Source organism: Tachypleus tridentatus, chromosome 11 (assembly GCF_004210375.1).
Source record: "Tachypleus tridentatus isolate NWPU-2018 chromosome 11, ASM421037v1, whole genome shotgun sequence".
Lineage (NCBI taxonomy): Eukaryota > Metazoa > Arthropoda > Merostomata > Xiphosura > Limulidae > Tachypleus > Tachypleus tridentatus.
This window is the reverse complement of record NC_134835.1, coordinates 10,258,933-10,280,278: the sequence shown is the minus strand read 5'-3', so window position 1 is coordinate 10,280,278 and position 21,346 is coordinate 10,258,933. Positions and strand designations below refer to the sequence as shown.

At 33.3% G+C, this 21,346-nt stretch overlaps 1 protein-coding gene across 1 annotated transcript in view; it reads left to right on the top strand.

Annotated features, from left to right (window-relative positions):
* The first annotated feature begins 11,782 nt into the window (after window positions 1–11,782).
* The window catches only part of LOC143231426 (uncharacterized), a 72,074-nt gene continuing 62,510 nt past the window's right edge, over window positions 11,783–21,346 (top strand). The window contains exon 1 of the mRNA XM_076465967.1: window positions 11,783–11,883. Coding sequence (XP_076322082.1) covers window positions 11,820–11,883 — 64 coding nt within the window. The 5' untranslated portion in view covers window positions 11,783–11,819. The remainder of the gene's footprint in view (window positions 11,884–21,346) is intronic.

Below are 21,346 nucleotides of genomic sequence, written 5' to 3'. Positions count from 1 at the left end.
AGCTGTGGTTACAAGTGTATACCTCTCTTTAATAATTAACATTAAAAAATTTATTTGCTCTTAAGCGCAATGTTACACAATGTGCTATCTGTGCTGTGACAGCTACGGGTATCGAAGCCTGGTTTTTAACGTTACAAATCTTCACACTAAGCCACTTTCAAAATGAAACATTGAAATAAGGTCTGAATAAATTATTTAATAGGTTACATGGACTTACGATGTAAACTATACGTGTTTAAGACTGATTTTCATTTTGCTCGAATGCTATTATCAGTTTATTTTATCATTGGACTTATGTGCTTGCTACATTATGTGACGTTTATTAAAGTCCAAGTTCGCATCCGCGTCGCGCTAAACAAGCTCGCCCTCCCAGCTGTGGGGGCGTTATGATGTGACGGTCAATCCCATTATTCGTTGGTAAAAGAGTAGTCCAAGAGTTGGCGGTGGGTGGTGATGACTAGCTGCCTTCCCTCTAGTCTTACACTGCTAAATTAGGGACGGCTAGCACAGATAGCCCTCGAGTAGCTTTGTGCGAAATTCCAAAACAAACAAACAAACAAAATTAAAGTCCAAAGAACCATTACGAAGTTCAAAATTCCTTGTTGAACAATTTGACATTATTTTTCGAAACCATTATATGAACGTATATAAACAAAAGCACTGTAATAAGTTAGAAAAGACATAAATGGGTTCTCTACTAGTTCATACTAGCTTTGTTTACCTATTCTCTTAAGTTTTTTCTGAAGTTTTTTGAAACGCTAAAATACACTTCTTAGATATAATTTAAATCTATATGAAAAAGGACTTTTAATTTTATCTTTAAAGGAAAGCTAATGTCATCATATGTTAGTGGTAATCTGAGGGTCGTGGGTTCGAATCCCCATCACACTAAACATGTTCGCTCTTTCAGCCGTGGGGGCGTTATTATGTGACGGTCAATCCCACTATTGGTTGGTAAAAGAGAAGTCCAAGAGTTGGCGATGGTTGGTGACGACTGGCTATATTTCCCTCTAGTCTTACAGTGCTAAATTAGGGACGGCTAGCGCAGATAGCCCTCAAGTAGGTTTGCCCAAAATTAAAAAAAACACTTCATATCTAGTTTTTAATATACCCATATAATATGCAAAATAGTGTTTAGACATTACATCATTGTGAATAAATACAAATAGAAGTATGTACAAAACTTAGAGAAAATTATTTAAACTTTGAGTGAAACTCGAAGAATTATATAGAACAATTATATAGAACTACCTCCTGATATCGCATAAAAGATAAAGTTCTTTTGGTGGTCAAAAAACACTAATAGAAGTTTTGTATTTCGTAGTTGCCGAAACGGGTTTATACCGTTTAACAGAAAAGGATTCAAATAGGTCTTCAGCGGCCTTTTGCTAACTCCGTAATCCTCATGGGATTACGACGGTGATTTGTCAATGTATAGAGTCTATACTATAGACAATCCCACTTTACAGGAATACCGATGAAACTACTTTTCAGCGTTATGTACCTAAATAATATTTTCGGACTTTCAGTACTACTATTGTCATTTATCAAAATAGAAGTGGCCATGCCTGATTATAATTACATTTGTCTATTCACGTAAACAGACGTTTTCCACAGAACCTGATGTTGTTGGACTTTTATTTTTCCAATTAAAACGAAACAAGACATGTCAGAATAAGGGGTAATAATAAAGCTATGTTCGTAACATATACTTTCGTTTGTTTTTTTGTTTTGAATTTTGACTACAGCTACACAAGAGTTAACCGTTCCTAATTTAGCAGTGTAAGACTAGAGGGAAGGCAGCTAGTCATCACCACCCACCCGCCAACTCTTGGACTACTCTTTTACCAACGAATAGTGGGATTAACCGTCACATTATAACGCACTCACGGTTGAAAGGGAGAGCATGTTTAGTGCGACAGGGATTCGAACCCGCGACCCTCACATTACGAGTCGAGTACCTTAACCACCTGGCCTTGTTGTTCGTAAGTCACTCGCAACCTGTAACTTTACCAAGATAAAAGAGATTGAAATTTCTGCTAAGTATGAAAACGAATAAAAATTAAATAAATATTATTTGTAAATTTATCACTCATTATATCGTTTTGCTCTAATTTCAGTTCTTTAAAAATAAGAACCGAAAATATTTATTCTACTCATTTATACTACTTTGATTTCACTGATGTACGCCCTAATAATGTTTTTTTCTCTTAAATTGTAATCATACTTTTAATCTATTATACATCGTTTATCGTGTCATTGTATAGTTCAAAGAAATTATAAGAAAATATAATCATGGGTGATGCTAATCAATATACAGAAACCCTATAAACCAGCCTGTAAACCTGTACCATCAGAAAAATATTCACAGACCCATAACAATAGAATTACTCTGTGAAGTCATGACGCTAGGTATTATCTATAAACAATGTAGTTATCTCACAGGAGAGTTTAACTACAAATGTTAGTATTATGAGTTTGAAAATTTATCACTGGACTATTTAATATTAAAATATACAACACTAAAAGCAGTCTTTAATCATATAACACTATAAGTACTGCTTTTAAAGATATAACACTAGGTCCTTTCAATCTTTGACGTTAAGAAAATATTAAGGCCTTAACTTTAATCCTGTATGATATGATATGTTTGATATATAGAACTGTGTAGCATATTAGTGGTAAATGAAACTTTATGAACGTTGAGGGTGAACAAACTGACTACATATGATATCACTCATGTACAAACAATCAGCTGTGTATAGGAAACAAGTGGCTAACCATGTGGTATTATGTTTTATGTAATGTTTATTTTTCTTTCTTAAACTATAATATATAATATGTGGTTTGACCTTTGTTATTATTTTCTTTTTTCGGAGACTCAGAAGACTAGTAGGAACTTTACTTCCATCTATCTTGCACGTGCCACGACACGTTACATGACCAGGAAACACTTCTTTTACACTGAATGTTATAGAAAATTAGAATGAGATGCTGTGAAGGTTAAATATATTATTTTATTTTATCCATTTACCTCAACACGTGTCATTGTCATTCACTACAAAGAAAACAACAAATTATTTATTGTATTTCAATACACTAATACTGTGTGACTTCAGTTACTAATTAACCGGAAATAGTTTCCAACCAAATTTCGTGACTCATTAAAAGTTTACCTCACACGGAATTAAAACACAAACATAACATGCTGGTAGTTCTGGCTTAGAGGAAACATAAGAGATGTAACAGTAGTACACTAGCATTTCAGCTTTATTATAGATTCATGGATCTTCGACATGACTGATTAAACATAAATGTTTTGTTTATCCATGTTTAATAATTGTTAGAAGTAATCTGACGCAAACACGAGATATGTTTTGGGATGATAACTGATGTAAGGTTCATAGCCATCCTGTTTAATATTTCTCATTAAAAAAAAAACAGCTATAAATAATTTAATTAATTTGTTTTTCTGTAACCACAACCTACTTGAGTTAAATAAGCGACACTGAAATAGATAAACTAGACATGTTTTGATCTTGCGAGAGGTACATTAGGAACGTGTATTTTGATACTGGATCTGGAGGAAAAAAACAAGACAAGTCGTGGAACTTACCAGCTTGACGAAACCGTTAACTGTATCAAAATAATTAATTTGTTACCCAAAATACAGTGGAAATCTAACACTTGTTTTGATATGGCTCGAGATTTTTCACGCTTTGCGAAAAAATGTCTTATTCGTCTTCGACTCTTCAGACGCAAAAACTAGTAACACGAACTAATGTGATTCCTTTGTAAGAGTTGACACACACATAAATCATGTGAAAGTCGCAAACATGACGTAACTTTCGGTAAAAACCCTGTGCTTCAGTCTGAGGCAAAAATTCCCCCCTCTCTCTTGCTTTTATTTTATTTTTTGACCCCACATAAAACAGGCTAATTAACTTTAACTAATCTGATATACGAAACTTCAGCTGGAATATACAGTTCAACATTTTTTAATAAATAATACGTAACATTCAAATAATGCAAAAGTAGCACAAAGTCACATATTTTATAGCGGCTTTGGCTTTAACCTTTTGAAAATAGTTTCCACTGAATCACAGATGGGTGACGGTTACACTTAGGTTCATCTTCTGTTAGTCAAAGTTCATTCTATAACATTACGTTCTTCTCGTTAGACCATAGAAACGTGTATTATTCACTAGTTTAATGGAACAATATAACAGAAAAATCAAAGTATTGAAGTGTATTGTTCACTTACGAGGCTTAAAAAGTTATATTTAGGAAATGTTTAGCCTTCTTCTAACTTATGTATAGAAGACAAATTATCTGATCGTATTCTATTGTTATAACTTAGCTTTTACGTTTGAAAAAAGTTCCGGTGTAATTTTCTCAGCTTAGTATATATCGTTCCTTTCCATCTTGTGATGAAAAGCGTCTATTCTAGTTTCCTTCTAGTTTTCTACTTAAGAAATTTTAAAGTAACAAGATGCTTCTAAAAAATATATTTTAAACTTAAAGAAGCTTACTAGGAGTTGCTTCAAATTCTACTGTGTATTTTGCTATATTTAACACTAATAATTATTTATTACTGCCACGAACAACGTTACGTTGTCAAGACATTAGCATGCGTTTTTACAGGCTGTCTTAAAGGATATAAACAAAAAATTTCACCATTATTCACAAGGATAAAAAGTAACTAAATGCAGTATCTATATCAACTATCTAGATTTATGTTCCCAAAACGTTTTTTTCGGAAATTAGATACTTGACTCTTTGAAAGTTGATGAGAGTTCTAAATCACAAAGTTAAAATTACACGCAGTTAGATGGTAACACAGAATTTAAACCAACTTAACACGAGAAGGAGGAAATTGGGGGATTTATAGAATAACCTAGATCTGCATTTAAATTAGACTATCATATACCAGGTTTACCGTATGGATGTCATAGAATCGATTTTACTAACACAAAATTCCACTCAAGCTAAATATCTATATGGTATGTGCACAGTCGGATGTTATATTTAATACACGCAAGGTTTATGATTCTAAAACAATGCCAAATGATGCACTCGATTTATTGTTTTACAAATCAGGCAACAGATTATTGGTCATGTGACCAAATCTCCAATGATTGGTCGTCCATCCTCTGCTAATTACGGCTGGCTTACGTAATTTTACTTCTCTCTATCTTTTATAGAAGTTCTATCAGTTACAGAATTTAAAGTTTGCCGAAGTTTTCACGCCATACATCGCTAGACTCGTGTGGGGACTTATCGGAAAAAACCACAGAACGTTTCAGTAAATTAGCTTCAATTAGTTTCAAAATATTGACAGCAGAATGTGATGTCGCTTCCCACACCCGAATACGGCAGGCCATTATCAATAATACAGGCAGAAGGCTGGTATTTGTCGATCCAGAATGACCATAGCCGCAAGGTACCTACACCAAGACCAAATCAGATGTTCGCAGCTGCTACGCATTTACTAGTTTGCAGGCAGTTAGAAGCAGATTTCACAAGGTTATTCTATATGCCAGGTGTACAACAAAGTACCTTATTCTTACTACAACATGCAAAATAATGCTGTATTATTGCTCTTTTCTTTCTGTCAAAGGATTTCTAGGTCATCATATAAACACATAACACCCGTTTATAAAGAATCCAGAATTAAACACCTTTATTCCTATAAGAGCATGATCCATACCAAAGTGCTGAAAATATTGCGTGGACAAAAGTAAACGCAGGTTAACGTGCCAGCGTTAGTACCCCATGAAATGTTACTTTTATTGTCACATAATATATATAGATAGATAGATATGTCACCTGCAACATTTTTTTTTATTTGAATGATCACAGTACAATTGTATTTGTATCTCGTATTCACTGCAAAGCTGTAAGAATACTTGACGCAGTCCCTAGCTTTGAACAACTGACTAAAGAGAAGACAGTCAGCCAGTACCACAGTACTACCTGACATCCATGCTGTTGGACTTACTGTCACTCTTATAACGCATCCTCCAAATAAAGTGCGGCTAATATTTTGTGACAGTCCATGGATTTGAATCCAGCTTTTCAGCTTCGAACTCCTAAGATCTAAAAAAATTGGGGGGTTGGGGGTGGAATTCCAGGTCCCTAACATTTAAAGAAGAGTCTGTTTAATATACTTTATTTATTTATTTAATACCTTACCCAGATGTATTTCAATCATCAACTTCTGTTGTAGCTTTGGTATCTTTAGCATTTTCTTTAGAAAACCACTATCTTATTAGTTCAGTTATATTGGCCCGGCATGGCCAAGTGTGTTAAGGCGTTTGACTCGTAATCCGAGCGTCGCGGGTTCGAATCCCGGTCGCACCAAACATGCTCGCCCTTTCAGCCGAGGGGGCTTTATAATGTGACGGTCAATCCCACTATCCGTTGGTAAAAGAGTAGCCCAAGAGTTGGCGGTGAGTTGTGATGACTAGCTGCCTTCCTTCTAATCTTACACTGCTAAATTAGGGACGGCTAGCGCAGATAGCCCTCGAGTAGCTTTACGCGAAATTAAAAAAATACATACAAACAGTTCAGTTATACATTTGTAGTTTTCATTAGACAAATCAGGGTCATATTTCATGTTATTATTATTTTTGTTTCATTAATTGATTTTTTGGAATTAAACACAAAATTACACAGTGGACTGCTCTGCGTACCACGGGTATCAAAACCCAATTTCTAACAGTGTGAGTCTACAGACATGATCCGCTGCCCCTGAGGTGCGAGTATTATGTTTTGTCACTGTCATTACAATCTTATAAGGATAATTTATCACTCGGCACGATCACCTTTTACAGGGGTAGGTTTCCTGACATAACAATCTTCAGTAATTGTATAAAACCTTCAGCTATCTTCTACTGTGTTGATCTAAATTAAGGTTCTAACAATACGTTTTCGTAGAAATCATTTTAGTATGAAATTACTGGCAATAACTTTTGTTACACATATTTTTTATATAAAGCGACGAATAGACAGTGGCCGAAGTTTCATACCATATTTTTAAAGAAATTAGTTGAAGTAATGGTTCAGGTGGTTACATAAAAATTCATTCTCTATGTATAAACATAATAACCATTATTCACACTGCAAAATCTTATTTTTATTCTTAACATTCAACACGACATCTTACTTTTATTCTAAACATTTAACACGTCATCTTACTTTTATTCTAAACATTCAACACGTCATCTTACTTTTATTCTAAACATTCAACACGTCATCTTACTTTTATTCTAAACATTTAACACAACATCTTACTTTTATTCTAAACATTCAACACGTCATCTTACTTTTATTCTAAACATTCAACACAACATAATCCTCTATTCTAAACATTCAACACAACATCTTACTTTTGTTTTAAACATTCAACACGACATCTTACTTTTGTTCTAAACATTCAACACAACATAATCCTTTATTTTAAACATTCAACACGACATCTTACTTTTGTTCTAAACATTCAACACAACATAATCCTTTATTTTAAACATTCAACACGACATCTTACTTTTATTTTAAACATTTAACACAACATCTTACTTTTATTCTAAACATTCAACACGACATCTTACTTTTATTCTAAACATTCAACACAACATTTTACTTTTGTTCTAAACATTTAACACAACATCTTACTTTTATTCTAAACATTCAACACGTCATCTTGCTTTTATTCTAAACATTCAACACAACATCTTACTTTTGTTCTAAACATTCAACACAACATAATCCTTTATTCTAAACATTCAACACGACATCTTACTTTTCTTCTAAACATTCAACACGTCATCTTACTTTTATTCTAAACATTCAACACAACATAATCCTTTATTCTAAACATTCAACACAACATAATCCTTTATTCTAAACATTCAACACGACATCTTACTTTTATTCTAAACATTCAACACGTCATCTGACTTTTATTCTAAACATTCAACACAACATCTTACATTTGTTCTAAACATTCAACACAACAGAATCCTTTATTCTAAACATTCAACACAACATCTTACATTTGTTCTAAACATTCAACACAACAGAATCCTTTATTCTAAACATTCAACACAACATCTTACTTTTATTCTAAACATTCAACACAACATCTTACTTTTATTCTAAACATTCAACACGTCATCTTACTTTTATTCTAAACATTCAACACAACATCTTACTTTTGTTCCAAACATTCAACACGACATCTTACTTTTATTCTAAACATTTAAGATGACATCTTACTTTTATTCTAAACATTCAACACAACATCTTACATTTGTTCTAAACATTCAACACAACATAATCCTTTATTCTAAACATTCAACACGACATCTTACTTTTGTTCTAAACATTCAACACAACATAATCCTTTATTCTAAACATTCAACACGGCATCTTACTTTTGTTCTAAACATTCAACACAACATAATCCTTTATTCTAAACATTCAACACGACATCTTACTTTTATTTTAAACATTCAACACGACATCTTACTTTTATTCTAAACATTCAACACGTCATCTTACTTTTATTCTAAACATTCAACACGTCATCTTACTTTTATTCTAAACATTCAACACGACATCTTACTTTTATTCTAAACATTCAACACAACATTTTACTTTTGTTCTAAACATTCAGCACAACATAATCCTTTATTCTAAACATTCAACACGACATCTTACTTTTATTTTAAACATTCAACACGACATCTTACTTTTATTCTAAACATTCAACACGTCATCTTACTTTTATTCTAAACATTCAACACGTCATCTTACTTTTATTCTAAACATTCAACACAACATTTTACTTTTGTTCTAAACATTCAGCACAACATAATCCTTTATTCTAAACATTCAACACGACATCTTACTTTTATTTTAAACATTCAACACGACATCTTACTTTTATTCTAAACATTCAACACGTCATCTTACTTTTATTCTAAACATTCAACACGACATCTTACTTTTATTCTAAACATTCAACACAACATTTTACTTTTGTTCTAAACATTCAACACGTCATCTTACTTTTATTCTAAACATTCAACACGACATCTTACTTTTATTCTAAACATTCAACACATCTTCCTTTTTTTAAACATTCAAGATGTCATTTTCCTTTTTGTTCATTTTTAATTCGCAATAGTATAATTCACAAAACATAAGTTAATGAGAGACCATAAGAATAAAACTCTAAAACAAGTTATCATGTTTCCATCAGCAATTCGTTTGTTTATTTTCAAATTAAACGTCTCTGTATTCAAGGTTTATATTGCTAAATTTATGTTACCATATAACTTCCCAACTCACGGGTTATCGCTGTAAAATTATGTCAGGTATTTGCTCAAGTCTAAACACATCATTATCAACACGAAATGAATAAAATATAAGTAACTCCTTGTCATTATTTCAATATATTATTTTTAGTCAGGCTCAAACAAGAAACACAGAGTCAAGAAACGTGCTAATGTAAGTCCATTGTTACTTCATAAAACGAGGTCATACTTATTGTGTTTTGGTCAATATCTCTTCACATGTGAGCAGGTTTACACAATATGATGCCAACTGAAAGTAAAAGAAGAAAACAGGCCTTTAATTCAATAGATACAATAGTTTTATTTACTGAATTCATAAACAACGCAAGCTTGTTACACAATAATATTTAAGTTGTAACCCTCAAACTTCAGACATATATTTATACGCCTTTTAATATTAGCGGTTCTATTTTGTTATGACGATGTCACATTCATTTTAAATATCTGTTTTATTTCTTCATTTACCCTAAGTACCTGAGTGATTTATTATCTCTTTTATTGTTTCAATGAATTGTTTAATATAAATTAATATACATTGTTACGTGAAAACAATTTAAAACAATATGTTTGGTATCAGTTCATACACGTATAGAACCAATGAATAACTCAAAAGAAATACTGTATTATAACTAGATATGTTAATTTTACTATATAAGTGTGAGAACAGAAATTGACATCTTTATGTTTCGTTACATATCATAATAACACCCTGTATAATAGCGCATTTAGAGAACGCTATAGTGGTGCTGTGGGTAAGACTAGGGGTGTCAACGGGGGTCACTTTCAACATTGTTTATAATTGTCATTCATATTTACCTCTTGTATTTTATATTAAAAACATGAATGACAATTATAAACAATGTTGAAAGTGACCCCCGTTGGCATCAATACAGGCCTGGATCCTTTTTATTTTGTTTCTAAACACCGCTATCAGTTGCTGACTTGAAATAGACTGAATGAATGCTGTTATCGCTGCTTTCAAAACTGCACAGCGACTTTCTGAACATCCTGTATTTGATAGAAGTTGAAAGTCTCAACGCAATGTTGTTCTGTGTCGAAACTCTGAGACAGCTTCTATTGATTAACCTATCAAGTGTGGTGTTAGCCATTCAGATGCTGTTCGACAAATACTTTCACACTCCACGTGCCACAGACTCGTCCGAACCTTCAGAGGCTAATGACAGTTGGCACAGAAATAACATGAATTAGTGTTTCGTAATTGCACGTCTTATCCTTGTAAACAAAACTTCCTATTTCCAGAGCAAATATCGAAAAGTAAACTTAGATCATACATAGATCTAGTTTTACGTGGTGTCTAACCATCTAAAAATAAATGTTCATCACATATATTTACGTTTCTTCTTAGTATCTGAATTTCATTGATATTTTCTCTAAGCAACCTATGGCGACCTTACTTCAGTCACGTACATTTTGAATAGAAAAGTATATGACCAAATAAATAATGTGTTCTACTTCAAGAAGAAAGTATATAAATACATTCGTTAAGGGTTGATATAATAGTTTTTGCAGTAAATATCTTCTTATACTCAGTTCACCAATTCTTCATCAAATTCGCTTTATTTTACAGCTTTCACTTTACTTATAAAGATAGGTCAACAAGATAGACGTATTGTTTGTTTTTTGAATTTCGCGCAAATCTGCACGAGCACTATCTGCGCTAGCCTTCCCTAATTTAGTTGTATAAGACTAGAGGGAAGGAAGGCAGCTAGTCATCACCTCCCACTCTTGGGCTACATTTTTACCAAAGAAATAGTGGAATTGACTGTCGCATTACAATGTCCCCACGGCTGAAATGGCGAACATATTTGGTACGACGGGAATTCGAACCCGCGACCCTCAGATGACGAGTCAAGCGCCTTAACCACCTGGCCACGCTGGGCGATAGAAAAGTGTTGTATACTGACAAGTGATACTCTTTATCAAAGAGTCACGATATATCATCTTCAATCACTGATACGACAAAAGTTTACTAAATGTCAGTTAGTGCGTAAACCAAGTTGCAAAATATATGAAGCAATGTGTCTGATATATACAAGGGCTGAACCTACTAGTCAGTACAAATTTACAAATAAAGTAAGCTAACTACAAAGATCAAACCAAAAACTAACACAATAATGAACATAGCTCTATTATTCTTATGTTCTTACTTGTTAATAGTAGAATGTTCTGGTTGTTCAGTTAATTACCTTCGTAAAAACGTTCTTAGGACATCTGTTCTACTCCTGTTGTTCTGAATGGAATAATACAAAAAAATCCAGTTTTAAAAATAAATAAACAATTCATATTATATATTCTTACGAGATAGCTTAAACTTAACAATAGTTAACAGACGAGGGCGCTGCTGCAGATTTACTTACCCAGTTACCACGGAAACGGTTTCCCATTTTGCAGTCACTCGTTGTACAAGACAGAAGAACATCTGATAAAGTACATGACATGTCGTATTGTTGTGTTATAGTTTGTGTATTAACAGTGATAACAGTAATTCTGTTGTGTCAAGGTAAGTTCCTGTTAATAAATAAATCTTAAAAATACCCAGTTTGAAATCCTTTAGATTTGTTTTCTGTTCTCAGCGTTCTGTATAATGCAATGTATGTATATATATATATATATATAAATATACGCAAATTAGGTATTTTAAATTAATACGTAAATATAAATGAAAGTTTAGTTGTTTTATGTAATTACAAACATTGGTGTAATTGTTTATCATTTTTATAAATATGAAACATAATTCTTGATAGAAACGATTATATATCTGTTGTTGTTTTGAATTAAGCACAAAGCGACACAATGGGCTATCTGTGCTCTGCCTACCACGGGTATCGAAACCCGGATTGTAGCGTTGTAAGTCCGCAGACATACCGCTGAGCCACTGGGGGGGGGGTCGTTATATATCTGTAACACGGTGTTACTGTCAACATGTCTACCAAATGTGTCCAGTAATTTCAAATGCCTTATTGCGGTTATTAACGCTTCCAAATATTGAATATATTTTTGAAACAAGGGCATTACTATACATTTCAAGAATGATTTGGCCCAACGATAGCACAGTAACAAACTACCTGGGTCCAATATGACCAAGTGGTTAGTGCGCTTAACTCGTAATCCTAGGGTCACAGGTTCGAATCCCCGTCACATCAAACACGCTCGCCCTTTCAGCCGGGGGGCGCTATAATGTCACAGTAAATCCCACTATTCGGTGTTAAGAAATATCTTAAGATTTGGCGGTGGGTGGTGATGACTAGCTGCCTTCCCTCTAGTCTTACACTGCTAAATTAGAGACGGCTAGCGCAGATAGCCCTCCAGTAGCTTTGCGCGAAATTAAAAAAAAAAATCGAACCATTTGCAATGATAAGAGCAGTTTATTTATAATTCTTTTGAGACAGTTGCTTCGTATCATATAGTAGAACCGGGCGTAATTTTAAAAACTCAACTCATGGAAACAAACGCGTCTTTATTAAGTCTAAACCCGTTGAATTAATCATGTGAATTTTCTAAGTTCACTGAACATCTATACTTGTTTGAAGGTCTGGGAATAAAGTTAGATATAATTGTTACAAAAAAGTGTTAACATTTCAAAATGGAGGCTGTAATATGTTATTAGTTTGGTACTAAATTGTTAGTTCTGGTTCAGGATGCTAAATAAATATGATTTCGTTGAAATTCTTTACAAGAACGTTAAAATTCTATTTTTATAAAACAAATGAACAGCAACATTCTTTTCCAAAGCGTTAAAACCATGTTCCTTTTCTAATATTTTAATAACATTTTTAATGGGCACCGTTGTGTCCAGATATATGTGTGGAAATCTAATTCAAATTTCAGGCACATTTTCACTTCCCGGAACAGAATAGTAATTAATTCATTAAACACGTTTTGTTTTTCTTTATGGTTATTTTAAAGTAAAACTCGGCTTGTCTAGTTTGCTGTTGTTTTTTTTCATGAAATTATTTTCAGGCATGAATTTTTCCACGAACTAAGCTATTTTGATACGACAATAAAGGCCTGGCATGGCTAAGCGTGTTAAAGCGTTCGACTCGTGATCCGAGGGTCGTGGTTCGAATCCCGGTCGCACCAAACATGCTCGCCCTTTCATCCGTGGGGGCGTTATAAGTGACGGGTAATCCCACTATTCGTTGGTAAAAGAGTAGCCCAAGAGTTGGCGGTGAGTGGTGATGACTAACTGCCTTCCCTCTAGTCTTACACTGTTAAATTAGGGACGGCTAGCGCAAATAGCCCTCGAGTAGCTTTGCGCGAAATTCAAAACAAACAAACAAATACGACAATAAAGTCCCTCACCAAACTGTAGAAAGCCCTGATGGCTCGATAGAAAACTTTAGTGCATGTAACGCTACAAATCGGGTTTCCGTATTCGCAATGAGCAGAACACAGATAGGCCACTATGTAGCTTTATATTAAGCAACAAATTATGATTGAAACAGAAAACTACAAAGCAGTTTTTATCTTATATTTTTAACTTAAAAACTGTTATTAATATCATGAATATATACACCTATAAGACACGATGTAAGCTGTTGTTGTTTTGAATTAAGCACAAAGCTACACAATGGGCTACCTGTGCTCTGCCCACCACGGGTGTCAAAACCTGGTTTTGAGCGTTGTAAGTCCACAGATATACCGCTGAGCCACTGGGGGGTCGATATCAGCTGAATAAAGTTCTAAATTCCAAAACATTTAAACTCGAGAAGATTTATTCGTTTTTCTTATAGCAAAGCCACACCGGCTATCTGCTCAGCCCACGGAGGGGGAATCGAACCCCTTATTTTAGCGTTATAAATCCGGAGACATACCGCTGTACTAGCGGGGGACAACTCGAGAAGCAAAAAAAAAAAAGTAGACAGTTTATATGTGTGGTGGTTTTTGAGTTTATGATCAGTCTACAAATAACGAAACAGAACAAAATACATTTTTAATGTTAAAAGGTAAATATTCAGAAATACTAGTATGACTGTATTAAACAGGTAAAACCGAGGGTTAACTTGGGTTGGTAAACTTTAATGACTGAAAAAGCAAATTCATATTTATTAAAAACTTTATATATAAAATGGTGTATCAAACAGTTTATTACTCTATAAACACCTGTTAATGTGCTGTTTATATAAAAACACATTTTTATCATGTGACTACACTTTTACAGAATGTCCATCAGTACTTTATTTTTATATATTTCTATTTTCTAATTTGGTTTCTTCAAAGTTAAACGAATTATTTAATGATATAAATACACTTCTATAGAATTTTATATGCAAAAACGGCTCGTTTGGGTTGAGAAAATATTTTACATAGAAGAACGAACAACGTTTCGACCTTCTTCGGTCATCGTCAGGTTCACAAAGAAAGAGGTAACTGACCGGAAGCTGACCACATGTTTGAAAGGGGTTGTGTAACTGTGTGTCGAAATGTAGAGGGCGGTATTAGATGTTTGAATATATAATTTTATTTATTTTATTATATTAATATAGGTATAAAGGCGTTCCTTTATATTGGTTTATTTTGGGTTTAAGTTGTTGTATAAGTAAGGCTTCATTAATTTTGCGTTTGTTTATGTTTGTTTCTTTATTTAGTATTTGAGTGTTTTCTATGGTTATGTTGTGTTTATTTGACTTGCAGTGTTCGAAAACGTGTGAAGGTGACTTTTTATGTTCTTTGAATCTGGTTTCCATTTTTCTACTTGTTTCTCAATATAGAAGTCGTGGCAGTTATCACATTGTATTTTATAAATAATGTTGGTGTGGTGTTTGTCAGTGTAGTTTTACATAGTATAGACCTCAGTTTTGTGCCTGGTTTTTGAATAAATTTGGTATTAACTGGAATGTCATATTTTGTTACTAATTTTTGCCAAATGTTGGTTATTTGTTTGCTGATGTCAGGAATATATGGTATACAGCAGTATATGGTTTCGTGGTTTTTTTGATTCGTGAGCTGTATTTACTTTAGTTGGTTGATTTTGCTTTTGTCTAGGTGTGTGCGTATAATGTTTTCTACGGTTTGTGGAGGAAACTTATTGATGTTGATGAAGTATTGTTTTATTTTGTCTAATTCATCGTTAATTTTATCTGGTGAGCATAGTTTTATGGCTGTGTTTATTTGGTTTCTTAGTATGTTGAGTTTTTGTTTTGTTTCATGTGCTGAGTCCCAAGGAATGTATAGTCCAGTATGGGTGATTTTTCGGTGGATTTCTGTTTTGAATTGTGTGTCAGTTCTTGTAATTTTGAGGTTAAGAAATGATATTTGATTGCTTTCTTCCTGTTCACATGTGAAGTTAATGTTGGGATGTATAGAGTTAATGTGATTGAAAAATTAAGTATGTGTTCTGTAGATTTGAATCCGCAACCGTGTCATCCGCATTTCTGTACCATTATAGTGGTGGATGTAATGCTGTGTTAACTGCTTGTGTTTCAACTTGTGTCATAAAAATATTGGCTAGAACTGGTGATACTGGGTTGCCCATGCTTAGGCCATTTGTTTGTATATAGTTTTGGTTGTTGAACATGAAGTTTGTCTTTATCGTGGTGAATTCTATGAGGGTTGCTAACTGGTTACTGAGAATTTCTATAGTTGGGTTAGGGTCTCGGATATAGAGTTCTAAGGCTATCTTGCAGGCTTCCGTGGTTAAAACTTCTGTAAAGAGGGATATAACATCGAAACTGGCCATTAAGGCTTTATGATTAAGTTGATTTAGATTAGACTTGAAATTAAAAGAGTCTTTGATGAATGAGCTGGCTGATGTTACATATTTGGAGAATGCCCATGCTGTGTATTTACCAAGATTGTAATTAAACGATTCATATGTGGACATTATTGGTCGCAATGGACAATCTGGTTTATGAGGTTTGGGGATGCCGTATATTTGCGGTGTGCATGAGTCGGTTTTACGTAGGTAGGAATAAAGTGATACTTTCTACAGAGAAGAAAAACAAGGAAACAACCAAACAAAACCAACAGGAAGAAGGCAACTTAGATGATTTTATTGACATCCAACATCCAAACTTCCCCGGTAAAATTACAAATTTATATTCTCCAGAAACACCAAAAAACAACATCTTAAACGATTTTTTCAAAGAATTTTCTCCCAAAACCATCAACATAATTTCACAAAACAGAAAACTAAAAAACAACCTTACAAAAAGAGACATTAATTCCATTAAAAACTTAAAACAAGACAAAAACATAAAAATTCTAAAAGCAGATAAAGGTAACGCTATAGTCATAATGAACACGAATGAATACATCCAAAAAATTAATAACATCCTATCAGACACGAACAAATTTAAACCAATACACACAAATCCAACAAAGACACACGAGACGCAACTGAACAAATTACTATTACAAATGAAAAATGCCAACACAATTTCACAAACACTTTATTCCTACCTACGTAAAACCGATTCACGCACACCGCAAATATACGGCATCCCCAAACCTCATAAACCAGATTGTCCATTGCGACCAATAATGTCCACATATGAATCGTTTAATTACAATCTTGGTAAATACACAGCATGGGCATTCTCCAAATATGTAACATCAGCCAGCTCATTCATCAAAGACTCTTTTAATTTCAAGTCTAATCTAAATCAACTTAATCATAAAGCCTTAATGGCCAGTTTCGATGTTATATCCCTCTTTACAGAAGTTTTAACCACGGAAGCCTGCAAGATAGCCTTAGAACTCTATATCCGAGACCCTAACCCAACTATAGAAATTCTCAGTAACCAGTTAGCAACCCTCATAGAATTCACCACGATAAAGACAAACTTCATGTTCAACAACCAAAACTATATACAAACAAATGGCCTAAGCATGGGCAACCCAGTATCACCAGTTCTAGCCAATATTTTTATGACACAAGTTGAAACACAAGCAATTAACACAGCATTACATCCACCACTATACTGGTACAGATATGCAGATGACACGGTTTCGGGATTCAAATCTACAGAACACATACTTAATTTTTTCAATCACATTAACTCTATACATCCCAACATTAACTTCACATGTGAACAGGAAGAAAGCAATCAAATATCATTTCTTAACCTCAAAATTACAAGAACTGACACACAATTCAAAACAGAAATCCACCGAAAAATCACCCATACTGGACTATACATTCCTTGGGACTCAGCACATGAAACAAAACAAAAACTCAACATACTAAGAAACCAAATAAACACAGCCATAAAACTATGCTCACCAGATAAAATTAACGATGAATTAGACAAAATAAAACAATACTTCATCAACATCAATAAGTTTCCTCCACAAACCGTAGAAAACATTATACGCACACACCTAGACAAAAAGCAAAATCAACCAACTAAAGTAAATACAGCTCACGAATCAAAAAACCACGAAACCATATACTGCTGTATACCATATATTCCTGACATCAGCAAACAAATAACCAACATTTGGCAAAATTAGTAACAAAATATGACATTCCAGTTAATACTAAATTTATTCAAAAACCAGGCACAAAACTGAGGTCTATACTATGTAAAAACTACATTGACAAACGCCACACCAACATTACTTATAAAATACAATGTGATAACTGCCACGACTTCTATATTGGAGAAACAAGTAGAAAAATGGAAACCAGATTCAAAGAACATAAAAAGTCACCTTCACACGTTTTCGAACACTGCAAGTCAAATAAACACAACATAACCATAGAAAACACTCAAATACTAAATAAAGAAACAAACATAAACAAATGCAAAATTAAAGAAGCCTTACTTATACAACAACTTAAACCCAAAATAAACCAATATAAAGGAACGCCTTTATACCTATATTAATATAATAAAATAAATAAAATTATATATTCAAACATCTAATACCGCCCTCTACATTTCGACACACAGTTACACAACCCCTTTCAAACATGTGGTCAGCTTCCGGTCAGTTACCTCTTTCTTTGTGAACCTGACGATGACCGAAGAAGGTCGAAACGTTGTTCGCTCTTCTATGTAAAATATTTTCTCAACCCAAACGAGCCGTTTTTGGATATAAATTTCTCAACAAGTGGGTTTCTCGACATCACTGACTTCTATAGAATGTTCATTATTATTATATCTATAATAATAGATTTAATCTAATTTTATAATTACATGTTTATATTAGTCCATCAATACGTTACGTGTACAGATATTTTTACATTCAATGACTGCTATTATTTGAACGTTCCATTTCATTATAATTTTATTACAACGTTCGTCATTGTTTGTGTAAGTTACTCATTCGAACACACGTTCTTTTTTCTTTTACTTTTTACAATAAGGTTTGTCAAACGCCTGTGTCAGAATTACTTTATTTTAAACGTACTGTCCCCCAGTGGAATAGCGGGTATGTCTGTGAACTCATACCACTAGAAACCGGGTTTCGATACCCATGGGGGCATAGCACAGATAGCACGTTTTGTAGCTTTGTGTTTAATTCCAATCAATTAAACATATCATTTAAACAAATATTTCTTGCCCATTCATTTTCTATTTTTCAAACCTCAAGCAGAAATTTCAGGTTACATTTAGTAAAGAAAGTGGCCCGGCATGGCCAGGTGGGTTATGGCATTCCAATCGTAATCCGAGAGTCTCGGGTTCGAATCCCCATCGCACCAAACATGATCGCCCTTTCAGCCCACTATTCGTTGGTAAAAGAGTAGCCCAAGAGTTGGCGGTGGGTGGTCATGACTAGCTGCCTTTCCTCTAGTCTTATACTGCTAAATTAGGGACGGTTAGCGCAGATAGCCTTCGCGTAGCTTTGCACGAAATTAAAAAAAAAGTAAAGAAATTCTAATGAAACTAAAAACTTTGTCTTGTTTATTGAAGAATAACTCTAACATTGGTTGTTTTATAATTAATTGCATAGAAGTAATTAGCTAGAAATTTAAATAGTTTGTCCGTGTATGATTTTTATATACAAGAGCTATTTAGAGTTAGCTAATTTTTTATCATTTTCAATGTTTGGTCATTGAAGATTTTTATGGCAGAACACGAGATACAACTTAATCTTAAACCAAACTAAGTATTGTTGTAAACTGAGAAAGAAGGGAGGGTGCGCTATTGTGGAGCCAGAAAAATATGAAAACGATAAAAATGTTTAGGTATGTTAACATGTTGTCTTTATATGAAAAGATATGATTGGTGGATAATAAAATTCAGGAATATTTTAAACTTCGTAATAACCAGAAAGATCAGCTGAAAAAGTGAGGGATCGTATATTTAGTGAACTTATGAACTTTAATAATAAGAACAGACAGCACAGCCTTATGCACTTGCGATCTGAAATGCTTGGTATTTTTCAATTACAAGTTCTTCTTATCTTTACTCAGAAAAAAATTAAATTAAAAAGGTTCTACGCGAGGGGTCTCCCATGTATTTGTGTCACGTGATCTAATGAAGTTCACCAGACTGCATGGATACGGTCCGTTCCATGCCAAACTAGCTTACTATTACTTCCTTTGATACGTGTAACGAAAACGTGACGAGCACTTGGGAACTCTTTATATGGAGTTAATGAAGGCTATTTAGTGCCTACATAGTGGAAAGTTTCATTTTCTATTTTGTTTATTGTCTTTAAAAGACCCCTTTGTGCAATCCAAAGTTAATCTTTGATTGAATAAATAACACAAACCATATACTTTAACAATACGAGAAATAGGTCTGTCAGTGTAAGACCATGCAATGATAACATAATAAATGAACTTCCTGGTAGAGAAACGGATATCTTTATAGTTTGATTTAACGGGCTGAGAAACATAAAGTACCAGTTATGCGCCTTTAAAAGGTAATTAAAATATGAGTAGAAATATTACTTAGCATCTAACCCTTATTGGATAATTACAAATTGATAGGAGGAAATTGGACTTTACAACCTTTATGAAATGAGAGGAAGAAAACTGTGGTTTATAATAAGATTCATTAATAATAGAACATGAAGCTCATTGACATAAAATTATCTCAGTTGTAGTTTTAAAAAAACGTGATTGAATACTGCATTACTTTTAAAGGGCCATAAATATCAATTCTACTCTCCGAAGATAGTCTACATTTCACACGTTACCATGCGACAATTGAAAAACACCTGAAAAAATTGAAATTTATTTATGTTACAATTGTTTTATATAACTTAGAGAGTGACAGATTTGCAATCATGTATATGTTTTAATATTGATGTATGTTCATGTGAAGTTTGTATTTAGACATTGATGTATCGTCTGTATTGTTGTTAAAGTTGTATTTTCTGGGATCTCGCCTAACGCTTATAAAAGGTAACTAACGCAAGAGGCAGTATATATTGTTGGTTTGCTACATTTAGTATACTATAAACCTTGAAATAAACATTGTTCATTCAGAACTTCATATATTCGACCAGGAACATTTACAGATTTCGAACATTACGAACCATTTAACTTCACAAGGTTTACGAAGGAAAGTAATATTTTTTATCATAATATTACATAACTTCATCGATGGAAAACTGAGCGTGTGATCAGCAAAGAAAAAACAGTAAAAGGTAGTTAGCTTCCTGTTAAGCGAATTATATCTATATCACTGATCTTGAACCCTCTGTAAGACATTATAGAAGTTCCAGACCACAAAGAAAACTCGATATTTTTTAATAAGTTTGTAAAACTTTTGTGTGTAAATCATTGTTTGTAATAATCATTATTGTAAGTTGTGTTATTGTTTCTGTATTAATGTATATTTGTATCAAAAAACAAAACTGTGTGTGTCAGTCTTGCTGGCAAATATCAAAAAATTGGATACATATCGACATATATTTAAATTCTAAATGTAAATTATCATTAATTTACTTTCAAGCCATTCAAAATTATTACGCCGCATAATAAAATGAGAGCTCGTATTCGACCTATGAATCAGAGACAAAATTCATACTAAAGTAGCACTCAAATAACAATTCAGTTTATA